This window comes from Nerophis ophidion, linkage group LG06 (assembly GCF_033978795.1).
Source record: "Nerophis ophidion isolate RoL-2023_Sa linkage group LG06, RoL_Noph_v1.0, whole genome shotgun sequence".
NCBI classification, from domain to species: Eukaryota; Metazoa; Chordata; class Actinopteri; order Syngnathiformes; family Syngnathidae; genus Nerophis; species Nerophis ophidion.
The window spans coordinates 75,959,160-75,980,437 of NC_084616.1; the positions used below are offsets into that span (position 1 = coordinate 75,959,160).

General features: G+C 42.0%; 1 protein-coding gene across 1 annotated transcript in view; it reads left to right on the forward strand.

Moving 5' to 3' along the window:
- Positions 1 to 21,278, forward strand: part of celsr3 (cadherin, EGF LAG seven-pass G-type receptor 3) — a 245,899-nt gene that overhangs the window by 125,865 nt on the left and 98,756 nt on the right. The window contains 3 exon segments of the mRNA XM_061904867.1: positions 11,636 to 11,777; positions 13,642 to 13,762; positions 20,515 to 20,698. Of these exon segments, the coding sequence (XP_061760851.1) occupies positions 11,636 to 11,777; positions 13,642 to 13,762; positions 20,515 to 20,698 (447 nt within the window).

Genomic DNA, 21,278 nt, shown 5'->3' on the forward strand with positions numbered 1-21,278 from the left:
ACGCACACACACATAAACACACCAGAATAATCAACTGTAAAAACGTGCTCGGTGTACACGAGTAGTTTATTTTAAGCTACAGCTCTCATTATCTTTGATTAGCATGAGGATCATTAAAAATTGAGAATGCCCGACAATGTGCGCCGCTCAAAGACGACTACAAGTTTGATAAGAGTATGGAAATAAAGAGAGGTGGCCTCTAAATAATTCCCTTTCATTTGAGAGAGGAGACGTATGCAAATGATGGTGTATGTGATCGGTAAATGTGACATTTTGTTTTACCATTCTGACGCGTTTGATCAAATGAAATGAAACTCCCTGATAGCCTTGCCGACTTTAATTAAAGTGTCACTTTAGCGTTTTTAATAAAAGTGCTGCTGCTTTATGCAATTAACATAAACTAAATCAGCTGTCAGTCTCGTCTGATAACACTATCGATATCTAAGTTTTTATTATCGGTGTGCCAACAAATCGCATGAAACTGTAAAGTATGTCTCTCGTTGTAGACACAGTCTTAACATCTCTCCACATCTCTGAAGTGTGTGTGTGTGTGTGTGTGTGTGTGTGTGTGTGTGTGTTCTGGCTTAATGGGGACATCGCTCTGTTTACACAGTCACTTTTAGGAGACCTCTGACGGTATGGGGCCAAAAAAAAATGGGTCCCCTAAAGGAAAACCTTTAATTTAATTTAATTTGAACTTTTTTTTTTAAATGGTCCTCAGTAGTCACGTACAAATTTGTGTGAAATATGCAAAATTCTTTAAATTTGGTCCCCTTGAACCTTATTAACTTTATTTCCCCAGGGTCCCCAGTAAGTACGATCAGCACATTACTTCATCAATCCAGAGATTTAAAGACGTGTATGAGCTAACTGGGCAGTGGCCATTTGACCTCATTGTTTTTAATGCCTCCACAACCAATGGAAAGGGTGGTCCCCACAAGTCCTGAACAACAACTTGGTTCCCATTCCAAATGATAACCAGTGTAGAAAGGGAGGTCCCCACAAGTTATGATCAACATATTTGTCCCCATTCCAAATGATAACCAGTGTGTGTGTGTGTGTGTGTGTGTGTGTGTGTGTGTGTGTGTGTGTGTGTGTGTGTGTGTGTGTGTGTGCGCGTGCGCGTGCGTGCGTGCGTGCGTGCGTGTGTGTTCTGGCAATGCTTACTTAATGGGGACTTCGCTCTGTTTACACAGTCACTTTTAGTAGACCTCTGACGGTATGGGGACAAAAAAAACAGGTCCCCTAAAGGAAAACCTTTAATTTAATTTAATCTACTTTAATTTGAACTTTTTTTTTAAATGGTCCTCAGTAGTCACGTACAAATTTGTGTGAATTATGCAAAATTCTTTAAATTTGGTCCCCATGAACCTTATTAACTCTTTTTCCCCAGGGTCCCCAGTAAGTATGATCAGCACATTACTTCATCAATCCAGAGATTTAAAGACGTGTACGAGCTAACTGGGCAGTGGCCATTTGACCTCATTGTTTTTAATGCCTCCACAACCAATGGAAAGGGTGGTCCCCACAAGTCCTGAACAACAACTTGGTTCCCATTCCAAATGATAACCACTGTAGAAAGGGAGGTCCCCACAAGTTATGATCAACATATTTGTCCCCATTCCAAATGATAACCAGTGTGTGTGTGTGTGTGTGTGTGTGTGTGTGTGTGTGTGTGTGTGTGTGCGTGTGTGTGTGTTCTGGCAATGCTTACTTAATGGGGACTTCGCTCTGTTTACACAATCACTTTTAGGAGACCTCTGACGGTATGGGGACAAAAAAAACAGGTCCCCTAAAGGAAAACCTTTAATTTAATTTAATCTAATTTAATTTGAACTTTTTTTTTTAAATGGTCCTCAGTAGTCACGTACAAATTTGTGTGAAATATGCAAAATTCTTTAAATTTTGTCCCCATGAACCTTATTATTTTTCCCCAGGGTCCCCAGTAAGTATGATCAGCACATTACTTAATCAATCCAGAGATTTAAAGACGTGTACGAGCTAACTGGGCAGTGGACATTTGACCTCATTGTTTTTAATGCCTCCACAACCTGTAGAAAGGGTGGTCCCCACAAGTCCTGAACAACAACTTGGTTCCCATTCCAAATGATAACCACTGTAGAAAGGGAGGTCCCCACAAGTTATGATCAACATATTTGTCCCCATTCCAAATGATAACCAGTGTGTGTGTGTGTGTGTGTGTGTGTGTGTGTGCGTGTGTGTGTGTGTGTTCTGGCAATGCTTCCTTAATGAGGACATGGCTCTGTTTACACAGTCACCTTTAGGGGACCTCTGACGGTATGGGGACAAAAAAAACAGGTCCCCTAAAGGGAAACCGTAAATTTAATTTATTTTGAACTTTTCTTTTTAATGGTTCTTAGTAGTCACGTACAAATTTGTGTGAATTATGCAAAATTATTTAAATTTGGTCCCATTGAACCTTATCAACTCTTTTCCCCAGGGTCCCCAGTAAGTACGATCAGCACATTACTTCATCAATCCAGAGATTTAAAGACGTGTATGAGCTAACTGGGCAGTGGACATTTGACCTCATTTTTTTAATGCCTCCACAACCTGTAAAAAGGGAGGTCCCCACAAGTCCTGAACAACATATTGGTCCCCATTCCAAATGATAACCAGTGTGTGTGTGTGTGTGTGTGTGTGTGTGTGTTTGTGTTCTGGCAATGCTTACTTAATGGGGACATCGCTCTGTTTACACAGTCACCTTTAGGAGACCTCTGACGGTATGGGGACAAAAAACAGGTCCCCTAAAGGGAAACCTTTAATTTAATTTAATTTGAACTTTTTTCTTTAATGGTTCTTAGTGGTCACGTACAAATTTGTGTGAATTATGCAAAATTATTTAAATTTGGTCCCATTGAACCTTATTAACTCTTTTTCCCCAGGGTCTCCAGTAAGTATGATCAGCACATTACTTCATCAATTCAGAGATTTAAAGACGTGTATGAGCTAACTGGGCAGTGGCCATTTGACCTCATTGTTTTTAATGCCTCCACAACCAATGGAAAGGGTGGTCCCCACAAGTCCTGAACAACAACTTGGTTCCCATTCCAAATGATAACCAGTGTAGAAAGGGAGGTCCCCACAAGTTATGATCAACATATTTGTCCCCATTCCAAATGATAACCAGTGTGTGTGTGTGTGTGTGTGTGTGTTCTGGCAATGCTTACTTAATGGGGACATCGCTCTGTTTACACAGTCACTTTTAGGAGACCTCTGACGGTATGGGGACAAAAAAAAACAGCTCCCCTAAAGGAAAACCTTTAATTTAATTTAATCTAATTTAATTTGAACTTTTTTTTTAAATGGTCCTCAGTAGTCACGTACAAATTTGTGTGAAATATGCGAAATTCTTTAAATTTGGTCCCCATGAACCTTATTAACTCTTTTTCCCCCAGGGTCCCCAGTAAGTACGATCAGCACATTACTTCATCAATCCAGAGATTTAAAGACGTGGATGAGCTAACTGGGCAGTGGACATTTTACCTCATTTTTTTAATGCCTCCACAACCTGTAGAAAGGCTGGTCCCCACAAGTCCTGAACAACAACTTGGTTCCCATTCCAAATGATAACCACTGTAGAAAGGGAGGTCCCCACAAGTTATGATCAACATATTTGTCCCCATTCCAAATGATAACCAGTGTGTGTGTGTGTGTGTGTGTGTGTGTGTGTGTGTTCTGGCTTAATGGGGACATCGCTCTGTTTACACAGTCACTTTTAGGAGACCTCTGACGGTATGGGGACACAAAAAACAGGTCCCCTTAAGAGAAACCGTAAATTTAATTTAATTTGAACTTTTTTTTAAATGGTTCTCAGTAGTCATGTACAAATTTGTGTGAATTATGAAAATGATTTAAATTTGGTCCCCATGAACCTTATTAACTCTTTTTCCCCAGGGTCCCCAGTAAGTACGATCAGCACATTACTTCATCAATCCAGAGATTTAAAGACGTGTATGAGCTAACTGGGCAGTGGCCATCTGACCTCATTTTTTTAGTGCCTCCACCACTTGTAAAAAGGGTGGTCCCCACAAGTCCTGAACAACATATTGGTCCCCATTCCAAATGATAACCAGTGTGTGTGTGTGTGTGTGTGTGTGTGCGTGCGTGCGTGTGTGAGTTCTGGCAATGCTTACTTAATGAGGACATCGTTCTGTTTACACAGTCACCTTTAGGGGACCTCTGACGGTATGGGGACAAAAAAAACAGGTCCCCTAAAGGGAAACCGTAAATTTAATTTATTTTGAACTTTTCTTTTTAATGGTTCTTAGTAGTCACGTACAAATTTGTGTGAATTATGCAAAATTATTTAAATTTGGTCCCATTGAACCTTATCAACTCTTTTTCCCCAGGGTCCCCAGTAAGTATGATCAGCACATTACTTCATCAATCCAGAGATTTAAAGACGTGTATGAGCTAACTGGGCAGTGGCCATCTGACCTAATTTTTTTAATGCCTCCACCACCTGTAAAAAGGTTGGTCCCCACAAGTCCTGAACAACATATTGGTCCCCATTCCAAATGATAACCAGTGTGTGTGTGTGTGTGTGTGTGTGTGTGTGTGTGTGTGTGTGTGTGTGTGTGTGTGTGTGTGTGTGTGTGTGTGTGTGTGTGTGTGTGTTTGTGTGCGTGTGTTCTGGCAATGCTTACTTAATGGGGACCTCGCTCTGTTTACACAGTCACCTTTAGGAGACCTCTGACGGTATGGGGACAAAAAACAGGTCTCCTAAAGGGAAACCTTTAATTTAATTTAATTTGAACTTTTTTTTTAAAAAAAATGGTCCTCAGTAGTCACGTACAAATTTGTGTGAATTATGCAAAATTATTTAAATTTGGTCCCATTGAACCTTATTAACTCTTTTTCCCCAGGGTCCCCAGTAAGTACGATCAGCACATTACTTCATCAGTCCAGAGATTTAAAGACGAGCATGAGCTAACTGGGCAGTGGCCATCTGACCTAATTTTTTTAATGCCCCCACCACCTGTAAAAAGGTTGGTCCCCACAAGTCCTGATCAACATATTGGTCCCCATTCCACATGATAACCAGTGTGTGTGTGTGTGTGTGTGTGTGTGTGTGTGTGTGTGTGTGTGTGTGTGTGTGTGTGTGTGTGCGTGCGTGCGTGCGTGAGTTCTGGCAATGCTTACTTAATGAGGACATCGTTCTGTTTACACAGTCACCTTTAGGGGACTTCTGACGGTATGGGGACAAAAAAAACAGGTCCCCTAAAGGGAAACCGTAAATTTAATTTATTTTTAACCTTTCTTTTTAATGGTTCTTTGTAGTCACGTACAAATTTGTGTGAATTATGCAAAATTATTCAAATTTGGTCCCCATGAACCATATTAACTCTTTTTCCCCAGGGTCCCCAGTAAGACTGATCAGCACATTACTTCATCAATCCAGAGATTTAAAGACGTGTATGAGCTAACTGGGCAGTGGACATTTTACCTCATTTTTTTTAATGCCTCCACAACCTGTAGAAAGGGTGGTCCCCACAAGTCCTGAACAACATATTGGTCCCCATTCCAAATGATAACCAGTGTGTGTGTGTGTTTGTGTGTGTGTGTGTGTGTGTGACCTGGCAATGCTGACTTAATGGGGACATCGCTCTGTTTACACAGTCACCTTTAGGAGACCTCTGACGGTATGGGGACAAAAAACAGGTTCCCTAAAGGGAAACCTTTAATTTAATTTAATTTGAACTTTTTTTTTTTTAAATGGTCCTCTGTAGTCACGTACAAATTTGTGTGAATTATGAAAATGATTTAAATTTGGTCCCCATGAACCTTATTAACTCTTTTTCCCCAGGGTCCCCAGTAAGTATGATCAGCACATTACTTCATCAATCCAGAGATTTAAAGACGTGTATGAACTAACTAGGCAGTGGCCATCTGACCTCATTTTTTTAGTGCCTCCACCACTTGTAAAAAGGGTGGTCCCCACAAGTCCTGAACAACATATTGGTCCCCATTCCAAATGATAACCAGTGTGTGTGTGTGTGTGTGTGTGTGTGTGTGCGTGCGTGTGTGAGTTCTGGCAATGCTTACTTAATGAGGACATCGTTCTGTTTACACAGTCACCTTTAGGGGACCTCTGACGGTATGGGGACCAAAAAAACAGGTCCCCTAAAGGGAAACCGTAAATTTAATTTATTTTTAACCTTTCTTTTTAATGGTTCTTAGTAGTCACGTACAAATTTGTGTGAATTATGCAAAATTATTTAAATTTGGTCCCATTGAACCTTATTAACTCTTTTTCCCCCCAGGGTCCCCAGTAAGTATGATCAGCACATTACTTCATCAATCCAGAGATTTAAAGACGTGTATGAGCTAACTGGGCAGTGGACATTTTACCTCATTTTTTTTAATGCCTCCACAAACTGTAAAAAGGGTGGTCCCCACAAGTCCTGATCAACATTGGTCCCCATTCCAAATGATAACCAGTATGTGTGTGTGTGTGCGTGTGTGTGTGTGTGTGTGTGTGTGTTCTGGCAATGCTTACTTAATGGGGACATTGCTCTGTTTACACACTTTTAGGAGACCTCTGACGGTATGGGGACAAAAAACAGGTCCCCTAAAGGGAAACCTTTAATTTAATTTAATTTGAACTTTTTTTTTTTTTTAAATGGTCCTCTGTAGTCATGTACAAATTTGTGTGAATTATGCAAAATTATTTAAATTTGGTCCCCATGAACCTTATTAACTCTTTTTCCCCAGGGTCCCCAGTAAGTATGATCAGCACATTACTTCATCAATCCAGAGATTTAAAGACGTGTATGAGCTAACTGGGCAGTGGACATTTTACCTCATTTTTTTTAATGCATCCACAACCAATGGAAAGGGTGGTCCCCACAAGTCCTGAACAACAACTTGGTTCCCATTCCAAATGATAACCACTGTACAAAGGGAGGTCCCCACAAGTTATGATCAACATATTTGTCCCCATTCCAAATGATAACGTGTGTGTGTGTGTGTGTGTGTGTGTGTGTGTGTGTGTGCGTGTGTGCGTGTGTGTGTTCTGGCAATGCTTACTTAATGAGGACATCGTTCTGTTTACACAGTCACCTTTAGGAGACCTCTGACGGTATGGGGACACAAAAAACAGGTCCCCTAAAGGGAAACCGTAAATTTAATTTAATTTGAACTTTTTTTTTAAATGGTTCTCAGTAGTCACGTACAAATTTGTGTGAATTATGCAAAATTATTTAAATTTGGTCCCCATGAACCTTATTAACTCTTTTTCCCCAGGGTCCCCAGTAAGTATGATCAGCACATTACTTCATCAATCCAGAGATTTAAAGACGTGTATGAGCTAACTGGGCAGTGGACATTTGACCCCATTTTTTTTTATGCCTCCACAAACTGTAGAAAGGGTGGTCCCCACAAGTCCTGAACAACAACTTGGTTCCCATTCCAAATGATAACCACTGTAGAAAGGGAGGTCCCCACAAGTTATGATCAACATATTGTCCCCATTCCAAATGATAACCAGTGTGTGTATGTGTGTGTGTGTGTGTGTGAGTGTTTAACTCTTTTTCCCCTGGGTCCCCAGTAAGTATGATCAGCACATTACTTCATCAATCCAGAGATTTAAAGACGTGTATGAGCTAACTGGGCAGCGGACATCTGACCTCATTTTTTTAATGCCACCACAAGTCATGATCAACATATTGGTCCCCATTCCAAATAACCTGTGTGTGTGTGTGTGTGTGTGTGTGTGTGTGTGTGTGTGTGTGTGTGTGTGTGTGTGTGTGTGTGTGTGTGTGTGTGTGTACTGGCTTAATGGGGACATCGCTCTGTTTACACAGTCACCTTTAGGGGACCTCTGACGGTATGGGGACACAAAAAACAGGTCTCCTAAAGGGAAACCGTAAATTTAATTTAATTTGAACTTTTTTTTAAATGGTTCTCAGTAGTCACGTACAAATTTGTGTGAATTATGCAAAATTATTTAAATTTGGTCCCATTGAACCTTATTAACTCTTTTTCCCCAGGGTCCCCAGTAAGTATGATCAGCACATTACTTCATCAATCCAGAGATTTAAAGACGTGTATGAGCTAACTGGGCAGTGGACATTTGACCTCATTTTTTTAATGCCTCCACAACCTGTAGAAAGGGTGGTCCCCACAAGTCCTGAACAACATATCGGTCCCCATTACAAATGATAACCTGTATGTGTGTTTGTGTGTGTGTGAGTGTTTCCAGCTTTCCTTTCTTATATTGTTACAACAAGGCCAGTGTCAATAAAAGTGTGTGAACACACTCAAGGCGGTTGTCACGGCACTCCATCAGTTGCCATGGTGAACGAGCGGAGATGTATAGGACTGATTGTGGATGATTGAATGTGTGTGTTGGCCTCACAGAAAGCAGCAGCAGCAGTAGTAGAAAATGATAGAGAACCGAAATGCTGACATTGTTAGAATATAATCATCACAAGATATATATATATGTATATATTACTGAATGTATTTGTAATCTGCTGTCACTTTGACTTTCCTTCGGGACAACAAAGAAAAACAAACTTGCACCTATTTCTGGGTTATTTAATATTGCGCAATGTGCCTGTCAAATAAACAAGTAAAAGAAAACAAACACCCAAACGGAGAGTGGTGCTTTGGTGATAGATTGTTGTCTGGATTCCAGCAAATTAAAAAGCTTGAAAACCTACTGCAAATAGTCTGATGTGTACACTTTAGTATGAGGTTCGTCTTTTCCGACTTCTAAATGTTGTTGCATTGTTGGATACTTGTGTAACCAATGCCAAGCCGTTAAATCATGAGGCTCATGCGTTTTGGCAGTTTTGGATGCCTCTATTCGCGGGGTTTTGCAATATGGCTGTGGCGTGATGTTATCGGGAGGTGGAAGTACTTATTTGGGCATTTAATAAAGCTCTCAGGCAGAATTGGAAGGAGCTCCTTCCCCCTATGCTTCAGGCCATAAGGAAACACACAAACAAATAAGACAAAGTATTATTTTCCTCTAATTGGTTCATAATAACATTGAAGTGCAGGTTTTGAATTGATCGGACTATGTGCGTGTTTACCTATGTTGTGACTGGGCGTGTCAGGTTCAAACACTGATGACAACTATTAAACAAGACAAGAAGCAAACAATTAATTCGAGACAGAATTCAATTTGGCTCAATTGAGGAGAGATGCCTGGACACTGCACAAGTCTCACCACGCTCTGGCGAAAGATTGTACGCCTTCTCTTTTATTTGGTCTTTCCCTGATTACATGGCAACAGCTGTTTCTAAGGAACGGGGGTCATAAACAGACCTATGTTGTGACTGGGTGTGTCAGGTTCAAACACTGATGACAACTATTAAACAAGACAAGAAGCAAACAATTTGAGACAGAATTAAATTCGGCTCAATTGAGGAGAGACGCCTGGACACTGCACAAGTCTCACCACGCTCTGGCGAAAGATTGTACGCCTTCTCTTTTATTTGGTCTTTCCCTGATTACATGGCAACAGCTGTTTCTAAGGAACGGGGGTCATAAACAGACCTATGTTGTGACTGGGTATGTCAGGTTCAAACACTGATGACAACTATTAAACAAGACAAGAAGCAAACAATTTGAGACAGAATTAAATTTGGCTCAATTGAGGAGAGACGCCTGGACACTGCACAAGTCTCACCACGCTCTGGCGAAAGATTGTACGCCTTCTCTTTTATTTGGTCTTTCCCTGATTACATGGCAACAGCTGTTTCTAAGGCACGGGGGTCATAAACAGCCATCGCCTTTGGTTACAGAACAGTTCAAAGAAAAGGTCGTAAACAGTTCAAAGAAAAGGTCGTAAAACAGGCTGACTACCTGGTAGCTGTGGCTTAAATAATACTATGGTGATTAAAAACATTCCTGCGCGCGCTCTAAGGTCCGAGAGCCAGTTCCAGCTCGTGGTGCCCAAGACCAGACTTAAGACCAGGGGAGACAGGGCCTTCTCTGTGGTCGGCCCTAAGCTCTGGAACACTCTCTGCCCCTCCATGTTCAAACTGCTTCCACAGTGGAGTGTTTTAAGTCTTGTCTTAAGACCCACTTTTATTCTTTGGCTTTTAACAGAAAACAAGGGGAGGAGACCTTGCCCCAAGTGGAGGAGTTCAAGTACCTAGGAGTCTTGTTCACGAGTGAGGGAAGAGTGGATTGTGAGATCGACAGGCGGATCGGTGCGGCGTCTTCAGTAATGCGGGCGTTGTATCGATCCGTTGTGGTGAAGAAGGAGCTGAGCCGGAAGGCAATGCTCTCAATTTACCGGTCGATCTACGTTCCCATCCTCACCTATGGTCATGAGCTTTGGGTCATGACCGAAAGGATAAGATCACGGGTACAAGCGGCCCAAATGAGTTTCCTCTCCCTTAGAGATAGGGTGAGAAGCTCTGCCATCCGGGAGGAACTCAAAGTAAAGCCGCTGCTCCTCCACATGGAGAGGAGCCAGATGAGGTGGTTCGGGCATCTGGTCAGGATGCCACCCGAACGCCTCCCTAGGGAGGTGTTTAGAGCACGTCCAGCCGGTAGGAAGCCACGGGGAAGACCCAGGACACGTTGGGAAGACTATGTCTCCCGGCTGGCCTGGGAACGCCTCGGGATCCCCCGGGAAGAGCTAGACGAAGTGGCTGGGGAGAGGGAAGTCTGGGCTTCCCTGCTTAGGCTGCTGCCCCCGCGACCCGACCTCGGATAAGCGGAAGATGATGGATGGATGGATGGATGGATGGCTTTTAACACTACGTGAGTTGTGTGGTCATCTGTCCTCCGTTGTCCTCTGTGTTTTTTATACACTTTGATTTCTATTTTACTGTTTTAATTGATTTTACCCTTTAAAACAGTTTTTAATCATATTTGTTTTTATATTGTTTATATTATTGGTTTCATATTTATTTATTTTTTGTTTTTATTCAGTCATTGGTGAAGCATAATATAGATTTTTTTTTTTAATATTGTTTTTAACACTTTGGAAACGTTATTGTTGTTTAAATGTGCTATATAAATAAAGTGGATTGGATTGGATTGGAAAAACAGGTGCATGACATGAGGACAGGTGAAAACTAATGGGTTGGCATGGAAACAAAGCAAACAAGGGAGTGCAAAAGCAGGAAACAATGTCCAAAAAACAAAACCGAACATGACAAAAACAAAACCAGATCCCATTGGCGTGACACAAATGTACTATGTATATATTCTTTGATGTATTTTTAAAGTTTCAAAGTCGCTATTAATACACAGGTGGCAGGAATATAGATTGGACTGTTTTCAATCTGCGCTGTGACTAAATTGGTCTTATTTGAAACACAACATATCTGCTAGAATATTGACCTTCTTCTGTCTGTTTACAAAATGCTCAATGCTACCAAAATATTCATTAAGAACATCTCTGCAAAACAGCGGCGACATCCGTCTCCCGCGTCTTATGCATAAATAATATAGCTGTGGTTCAAGTGGAAGTCCCAGCACTGGTGTGTGTGTATATATATATATATATATATATATATATATATATACACACACTGTGCGTGTAGACAGGCAGCAATAACTCTTCCTTCCGTCATGTGTTTGACAAAGAAAATGAGGTCTACACAAACAAGTTTGTATTTCTCTCTTTCTCGCTGTCTGGCAGGTTTCTATGGGAAAGGCTGCACGGATGCTTGCCATCTGAACCCGTGTGACAATGAGGCGCAGTGCCACAGGAAGCCCACCTCGTCGCATGGATACACCTGTGACTGTGGGGACAACCACTATGGACAGTACTGCCAACACAGGTGTGTGTGTGTGTGTGTGTGTGTGTGTGTGTGTGTGTGTGTGTGTGTGTGTGTGTGTGTGTGTGTGTGTGTGTGTGTGTGTGTGTGAGCGTGCACGCCTTACCCTTTTCTTATTACTATCAATCAATCAATGTTTATTTATATAGCCCTAAATCACAAGTATTTAGATCCCACATCAGTGCAAGGAAAAAGTCAACCCAGTGGGATGACAATGAGAAACCTTGGAGAGGACCGCAGATGTGGGAGACCGGTGCAATGGACGTTGAGTGGGTCTAACATAATATTGTGAAAGTCCAGTCCATAGTGGATCTAACATAATAGTGAGAGTCCAGTCCATAGTGGATCTAACATAATAGTGTGAGAGTCCAGTCTATAGTGGATCTAACATAATAGTGTGAGAGTCCAGTCTATAGAGGATCTAACATAATAGTGAGAGTCCAGTCCATAGTGGATCTAACATAACAATGTGAGAGTCCAGTCCATAGTGGATCTAACATAATAGTGTGAGAGTCCAGTCCATTGTGGATCTAACATAACAATGTGAGAGTCCAGTCCATAGTGGATCTAACATAACAATGTGAGAGTCCAGTCCATAGTGGATCTAACATAACAATGTGAGAGTCCAGTCCATAGTGGATCTAACATAAGAGTGTGAAAGTCCAGTCCATAGTGGATCTAACATAATAGTGAGAGTCCAGTCCATAGAGGATCTAACATAATGGAGAGAGTCCAGTCCATAGTTGATCTAACATAATAGTGTTAGAGTCCAGTCCATTGTGGATCTAACATAATAGTGAGAGTCCAGTCCATAGTGGATCTAACATAATAGTGAGAGTCCAGTCCATAGTTGATCTAACATAATAGTGTTAGAGTCCAGTCCATTGTGGATCTAACATAATAATGAGAGTCCAGTCCATAGTGGATCTAACATAATAGTGTGAGAGTCCAGTCCATAGAGGATCAAACATAATTGTGTGAGAGTCCAGTCAATAGTTGATCTAACATAATAGTGTGAGAGTCCAGTCCATAGTGGATCTAACATAATAGTGAGAGTCCAGTCCATAGTGGATCTAACATAATAGTGAGAGTCCAGTCCATTGTGGATCTAACATAATAGTGAGAGTCCAGTCCATAGAGGATCCAACATACTGTAATATTGTGAGAGTCTAGTCCGTAGTGGATCTAACATAATAGTGTGAGAGTCCAGTCCATAGTGGATCTAACACAATAGTGAGAGTCCAGTCTATGGTGGATCTAGTTAATAGTCTGAGCCTCCAGTCCATAGTGAATCTAACGTAATAGTGAGAGTCCAGTCCACAGTAGATCTAACATAATAGTGAGAGTCCAGTCCTAAGTTGATCTAACATAATAGTGGGACTCCAGTCCATAGTGGATCTAACATAATAATGAGAGTCTAGTCCATAGTGGATCTAACATAATAGTGAGAGTCTAGTCCATAGTGGATCTAACATAATAGTGAGAGTCCAGTCCATAGTGGATCCAACATAATATGAGAGTCCAGTCCTTAGTGGATCTAACATAATAGTGAGAGTCCAGTCCTTAGTGGGGCCAGCAGGAGGTCATCTTGAGTGAAGACCAGTCAGCATCGCAGTGACGTCCCCAACTGATTCCACCTAATAACCTCTCAACACAGTAGAGGGGGGAAGTGCAGAAAAGAGACGGCAGATCAACTGGTCTAAAAGTGGGTTTATTTAAAGGCTAGCTTATACGAATGAGTTTTAAGATGTGAAGATGAGAGGAAAAATGGCTTTCGAAGAAGGAAAAAAAAAAATACACATTTCATATCAGTTTTATTAGGTTTGTTTCTTCCAACCTGACTCCAGCCTGCTGTGTCCTCATTTAGGATAGACCACCAGTGTCCAAGGGGGTGGTGGGGCTCTCCCACCTGTGGACCTTGTCACTGTGATGCCAACAAAGGGTTTGACCCCGACTGCAACAAGACCAGTGGACACTGTCAGTGCAAGGTAAGGGCCGGAACTAAGACACACACACTTAGACTTAGACACACTTCATTGATCCACAAGGGAAACTGTTCCACACAGTAGCTCAGTTACAAAGGATGGAAAGGGTAAGGATGGAAAGGGTAATGCAGGTATAAAGTGGACTAAAATGTACCATGGTAGCAATATAAAATATAACATGTTTTGTTTTGGTCATGTTATGTTTTGTTTTTTTGGACATTCAGTTCTTGCTTCTGCACTTCCTTGTTTTCTTTGTTTCCATAGCAACTCATTCATTTTCACCTGGCCCTCATGCCACGCCCCTGTCCTCAGCCCCTCACACCTGTTTGTAACGATCATAGTTATTATTTAAACCACAGTTACCTGGTAGTCAGTCTTGCAACTTCACATCCCGCATTCCTCAACTCCTTTCGTGCCAAAGACCATGCTGTTCATTTTGTCCACGTCACGTAAGTTTTGTTATTCATGCCACAGTGCAAGTGTTTTTGTTTCATGTTTATAGTTTGTAGCCTTTATGTTAGTCATTTGTTTTTCATTAGTCAAGTTTGTTCTCCGGGCTTCACGGTGGCAGAGGGGTTAGTGCATCTGCCTCACAATACGAAGGTCCTGAGTAGTCAGGGTTCAATCCCGGGCTCGGAATCTTTCTGTGTGGAGTTTGCATGTCCTCCCCGTGAATGCGTGGGTTCCCTCCGGGTACTCCCGCTTCCTCCCACTTCCAAAGACATGCACCTGGGGATAAGTTGATTGGCAACACTAAATGGACCCTAGTGTGTGAATGTTGTCTGTCTATCTGTGTTGGTCCTGCGATGAGGTGGCGACTTGTCCAGGGTGTACCCCGCCTTCCGCCCGATTGTAGCTGAGATAGGCACCAGCGCCCCACGCGACCCCAAAGGGAATAAGCGGTAGAAAATGGATGGAGGGATGGGAAGTTTGTTCTCCGCCATTGTGCGCGCCATTTGTTTGCCTTTTTGTAGTTTGTTTTTGTAGTAATAAATCAAAATGTACTTACACTCACGTCTTGCTCGTGCCAATTTCCCTTTGCATCGGAGAAACAAACTATCCCATAGTCCAAGTCATAGTCCAAGTGTGACACATATATGCCATGATCCGTGGCCCGGATCATGTTTCGTTATTTTCTGTTAGTTTTGGACTCCCTTAGTTCCTGTGTTTGTGCACCCTTGAGTTTGTTTTAGTTACCATGATTGCCCATTATTTTCACCTGCCCCTGATTGGTGTTCGGGACGCACACCTGTTTCCCCCAGCACTAATCAGAGGCATTATTTAAGCCTGCCTTTGCCGGTCAGTCAGCCTGGCTTCTTTGTTTGCTTCATGCCACAGTTACGGGAGTATTCCTTGTCTTCTAGCCTATGCTAAGTGTGAGCCTTAGCTTCGAGTTTGATCGGCACGTTTTTCCCCCTGGTTTGTTTTCTCTCTTTGGCACTTGTTTGATTTCTACGAATAAATCATGTTCTTACCTGCACGTCCTGTCCGGAGTGGTCCATCTGCCTCCCGGGGGAACGAACCTTGCAGCAAACTGCGTCCCCCGACACGTAACAATTTATGTAATATTAACATATTATATATACAGTATATAATATACAGCAGTGGTCCCCAACCACCGGGACGCAGAAGATTTTTTTTAATAAAAAAAAATATATATATATTTTTAAAAAAATTGTATTTTATTTTATTAAATCAACATAAAAAACACAATATACACTTGCAAATAGTGCACCAACCACAAAAAAACTCCCCTTTTCATGACAAAAACGTCCCTTTTTCATGACAAAGAAGAAAAGAAAAAAAAAGGACTACGGTATGTATACGAGTACGTATTTTCTATTGTTTCATTGAAAATAAAACGACAAAGTCTATTTGGCTGTCATCTGTTTTAATATGAGAAACAATTGTGTCAAAGTCATGATTTTGTTTTACATTCTTGAAATAAGAAATTCTTACTTTAAAAAGTAGTTTTATACTTGTGAGTGTTGATGACACAGCTTTGCAACATTTGATATTCTCGTTTCAAGCATGTTTTACTCAATATAGGTCATCAAATCTCAGCTACAAGCTGTAATATCTTACTGAGATCATTTAGGACCTAAACACTTAAAACAAGTAAAACACTCTAACATAAAATCTTATGTATGGCCGCGCAAGTCCCGGGATGCCCTAAATGTTCATGACACACCCAGCCGAGTCCCATAGGGAGACGGGATGAAAGTTGGAAAAGTCAGCAAAAGTCCCAAAAATTTTCAAAATACCTACACAGGTTCGAGTCCCACAAGTTCCGCCCAAAATGTCCAAAACGCACCCAGCAAAGTCCCACGGGAAGGTGGGGAGAAAAGTGAGAAAAGTCGGGGAAATGTTCAAAAGTCCCACCCGGGTTCGAGTGTGCACTCAAACTCAAACTCGAACCCGGTTGGGACTCGAACCTGGGTAGGTATTTTAAAAATTTTGGGGGACTTTTGCCAACTTTTCTCATTTTTCCCCCCTACTTCCCGTGGGACTTTGCTGGGTGCGTTTTGGACATTTTTTGTATCCCAGGACTTGTGTGGCCGGCGGCGGGACTCGTGGGACTGGAATCCTGGGGAGGTATTTTGGACACAATTGGGACTTTTGAACATTTTGGCCGCCTTTTCCCCCTCTTCTTCCCGGCCTTCCTGTGCACCATTGCTGGGTGTGTTTTGGACACTTGGACAAAAATAGTTTCAAGCATATTTTACTCAAAATAGGTCATAAAATGTCGGAAACAAGCTGTAGTATCTTACTGAGATCATTTAGGACCTAAACACTTAAAACAAGTAAAACACTCTAACATAAAATCTGCTTTGTGAGAAGAAAATAGGCAAATATCACCCTTATTTGAGATATTAATCTTAGTTAGATTTCAGTTTTTGCAGTGCATCTCCTGGCTCTGCATGTTGATGGCCTTCACAGAGGTAATTTTTCTTCTTATTTATATCCTATAAAGAAAATATGCTATGACACTAACTACTTCTGTCAGAGTTAGTTTGTGACGAACCCCAGGATGCAAAGAAGACGGCAGGCATTGTGTGGGAAAACATGATTTAATTAAAATACTAGAACAAGAACAAACAAAAAGGGTACTAACAAAAAACGCGCACGAGGCGGATAACAAACTAAAAGAGCTAGCATGGGAGCTGGAAGATAACGAGCCTAGCATGGAAGCTAGCAGGAGAATAAGAACAAACAAAAGGGTACTAACAAAAAGCGTGCACGAGGCGGATAACAAACTAAAAGAGCTAGCATGGGAGCCAGCAGGAAACAGAAGTCGTTACTAGTAGTATGAAAATGTGGGTTGTACTTGTATAGCGTTTTTCTACCTTCAAGGTACTCAAAGCGCTTTGACACTACTTCCACATTTACCCATTCACACACACATTCACACACTGATGGAGGGAGCTGCCATGCAAGGCGCTAACCGGCACCCATCAGGAGCAAGGGTGAAGTGTCTTGCTCGGGACAAAACGGCCGTGACGAGGTTGGTACTTGGTGGGGATTGAACTAGGGGCCCCCGGGTAGCGCACGGCCACTCTCCCACTGCGCCACTCCGTTCCACTGCGCGAAACCAAAAGCAGGGAACAAAAGACAGTCAGCTACAAACAGCTACCGAAATATAGCTTACCGCTACGCTGCAATGACAAGACACGACACGACAGGAGGGGCAACAATAATGCAGCCCTGACTGGAAGACAAAGCAGGTAAAAATAGGAGCGGGCTGATTGACACCAGGTGTGGCCAGGTGCCAATCAGCCGTATCTGAGGGGGAACCGGCGCCCAGGGAGAAACACAGGAAACTGACAAAATAAGAGCGCTGACAGGAAATACTACACACACAGAGGAAACAAAGACAAGGAAAAAACTAAAACATAGCCGAACTGTCATGGACAAGCCTGACAACTTCATGTCAAAACCGAACTTATTTTGTTTGTGCATGTAGATTAATGATGTAGTTATACGTTGTAAACTGTCCACTTCTGAGCACCTTACTATGCTTAACACGACCTTTTTCATTTTTATTGAGAAACATGTCACAGTCTGACAGGCTCAGGGTCTTAACCGAAGTCAGTACACAGCTATCACTAATCTAAGTGTCTGTATTTACTTTTTGTTTGCTTGTCTATCCTGTCTTTAATCTGATGTTTTGCTCCTAATCTCTGCTACCTGGCGAGAACACTCACACAGGTGGTCCACGCACTCTAGACCCAGGCAGATAATATCATACCTAATATGTTTCTTGTATTGTCATGATGCTATCAGGGCCCAATCTATTATTGTGATCCACGTTAGACCTAGAAATGTGTTATCAGGACATATCATACAAACCCCGTTTCCATATGAGTTGGGAAATTGTGTTAGATGTAAATATAAACAGAATACAATGATTTGCAAATCCTTTTCAACCCATATTCAGTTGAATATGCTACAAAGACAACATATTTGATGTTCTAACTCATAAACTTTTTTTTTTGTTGCAAATAATTAATTAACTTAGAATTTCATGGCTGCAACACGTGCCAAAGTAGTTGGGAAAGGGCATGTTCACCACTGTGTTACATCACCTTTTCTTTTAACAACACTCAATAAACGTTTGGGAACTGAGGAAACTAATTGTTGAAGCTTTGAAAGTGGAATTCTTTCCCATTCTTGTTTTATGTAGAGCTTCAGTCCTTCAACAGTCCGGGGTCTCCGCTGTCGTGTTTTACACTTCATAATACGCCACATATTTTCGATGCGAGACAGGTCTGGACTGCAGGCGGCCCAGGAAAGTACCCGCACTCTTTTTTTTTAACGAAGCCACGCTGTTGTAACACGTGCTGAATGTGGCTTGGCATTGTCTTGCTGGAATAAGCAGCGGCGTCCATGAAAAAAACGGCATCATATGTTGTTCCAAAAGCTGTATGTACCTTTCAGCATTAATGGTGCCTTCACAGATGTGTAAGTTACCCATGCCTTGGGCACTAATGCACCCCCATACCATCACAGATGCTGGCTTTTGAACTTTGCGTCGATAACAGTCTGGATGGTTCGCCTCCCCTTTGGTCCGGACGATGTCGAATATTTCCAAAAACAATTTGAAATGTGAACTCGTCAGACCACAGATCACTTTTCCACTTTGCATCAGTCCATCTTAGATGATCTCAGGCCCAGAGAAGCCTGCGGCGTTTATGGATGTTGTTGATAAATGGCTTTTGCTTCGCATAGTAGAGCTTTAACTTGCACTTACAGATGTAGCGACAAACTTTATTTAGTGACAGTAGTTTTCTGAAGTGTTCCTGAGCCCATGTGGTGATATCCTTTAGAGATTTATGTCGGTTTTTGATACAGTGCCGTCTGAGGGATGGAAGGTCACGGTCATTCAATGTTGGTTTCCGGCCATGCTGCTTACGTGGAGTGATTTCTCCAGATTTTCTGAACCTTTTGATGATATTATGGAGCGTAGATGTTGAAATCCCTAAATTTCTTGCAATTGCACTTTGAGAAACGTTGTTCTTAAACTGTTTGACTATTTGCTCACGCAGTTGTGGACAAAGGGGTGTACCTCGCCCCATCCTTTCTTGTGAAATCAATCAATCAATCAGTGTTTATTTATATAGCCCCAAATCACAAATGTCTCAAAGGACTGCACAAATCATTACGACTACAACATCCTCGGAAGAACCCACAAAAGGGCAAGGAAAACTCACACCCAGTGGGCAGGGAGAATTCACATCCAGTGGGACGCCAGTGACAATGCTGACTATGAGAAACCTTGGAGAGGACCTCAGATGTGGGCAACCCCCCCCCCCTCTAGGGGACCGAAAGCAATGGATGTCGAGCGGGTCTAACATGATACTGTGAAAGTTCAATCCATAGTGGCTCCGACACAGCCGCGAGAGTTCAGTTCAAGCGGATCCAAGACAGCAGCGAGAGTCCCGTTCACAGGAAACCATCCCAAGCGGAGGCGGATCAGCAGCGTAGAGATGTCCCCAACCGATACACAGGTGAGCGGTCCATCCTGGGTCCCGACGAGCGGTCCATCCTGGGTCTAGACTCTGGACAGCCAGTACTTCATCCATGGTCATCGGACCGGACCCCCTCCACAAGGGAGGGGGGGACATAGGAGAAAAAAGAAAAGAAGCGGCAGATCAACTGGTCTAAAAAGGAGGTCTATTTAAAGGCTAGAGTATACAGATGAGTTTTAAAGTGAGACTTAAATGCTTCTACTGAGGTAGCATCTCGAACTGTTACCGGGAGGGCATTCCAGAGTACTGGAGCCCGAACGGAAAACGCTCTATAGCCCGCAGACTTTGCTCAGTCTTTTTCTCAGAAAAAGATTGAGCATTTTCTGGGAAGCTGTTTTTATACCCAATCATGGCACCCACCTGTTCCCAATTAGCCTGCACACCTGTGGGATGTTCCAAATAAGTGTTTGATGAGCATTCCTCAACTTTATCAGTATTTATTGCCATCTTTCCCAACTTCTTTGTCACGTGTTGCTGGCATCAAATTCTAAAGTTAATGATTATTTGCACCAAAAAAATTGTTTATCAGTTTGAACATCAAATATGTTGTCTTTGTAGCATATTCAACTGAATATGGCTTGAAAAGGATTTGCAAATCATTGTATTCTGTTTATATTTACATCTAACACAATTTCCCAACTCATGTGGAAACGGGGTTTGTGTTTATTTATTTCTGCATCAGCAGACACTTGACTCGGGGACATTTCACATTGTTTATATTTTCAGGAGTTTCACTACCGTCCACGGGGCTCAGACAGCTGCCTGCCATGCGACTGCTACCCGGTGGGCTCCTTCTCGCGGACATGTGACCCCGAGAGCGGCCAGTGCCAGTGCAGGCCCGGCGTGATCGGCCGCCAGTGCAACACCTGCGACAACCCCTTCGCCGAAGTCACAAACTCAGGGTGTGAAGGTGAGAAGAGCGGGCGTTTCCATCATTTTGTGCACTCGTATTAAATTCAACGCTGGCATCAAAATAAGCTGCCAAGCCTTTTCGGCTTTGGAATATTCAAACGGCCTTGTACACTGCAAAAAGTCCGTGTTCAAAAACAAGAAAAAAAAATACAAAAATGAGGGGTATTTTACTTGAACTAAGCAAAATTATCTGCCAATAGAACAAGAAAATTTGGCTTGTCAAGACTTTCCAAAACAAGTAAAAGTAGCTAACCTAAATAAACCCCAAAATACCTTAAAATAAGTATATTCTCACTAATAACAAGTGTACTACTACAGTATACGAGTACGTATTTTTTATTGTTTCATTGAAATAAAAACGTCAACGTCTATTTGGCTGTCATCTGTTTTAATATGAGAAACAATTGTGTCAAAGTCATGATTTTGTTTTACATTCTTGAAATAAGAAATTCTTACTTTAAAAAGTAGTTTTATATTTGTGAGTGTTGATGACACAGCTTTGCAACATTTGATATTCTCGTTTCAAGCATGTTTTACTCAATATAGGTCATCAAATCTCAGCTACAAGCTGTAATATC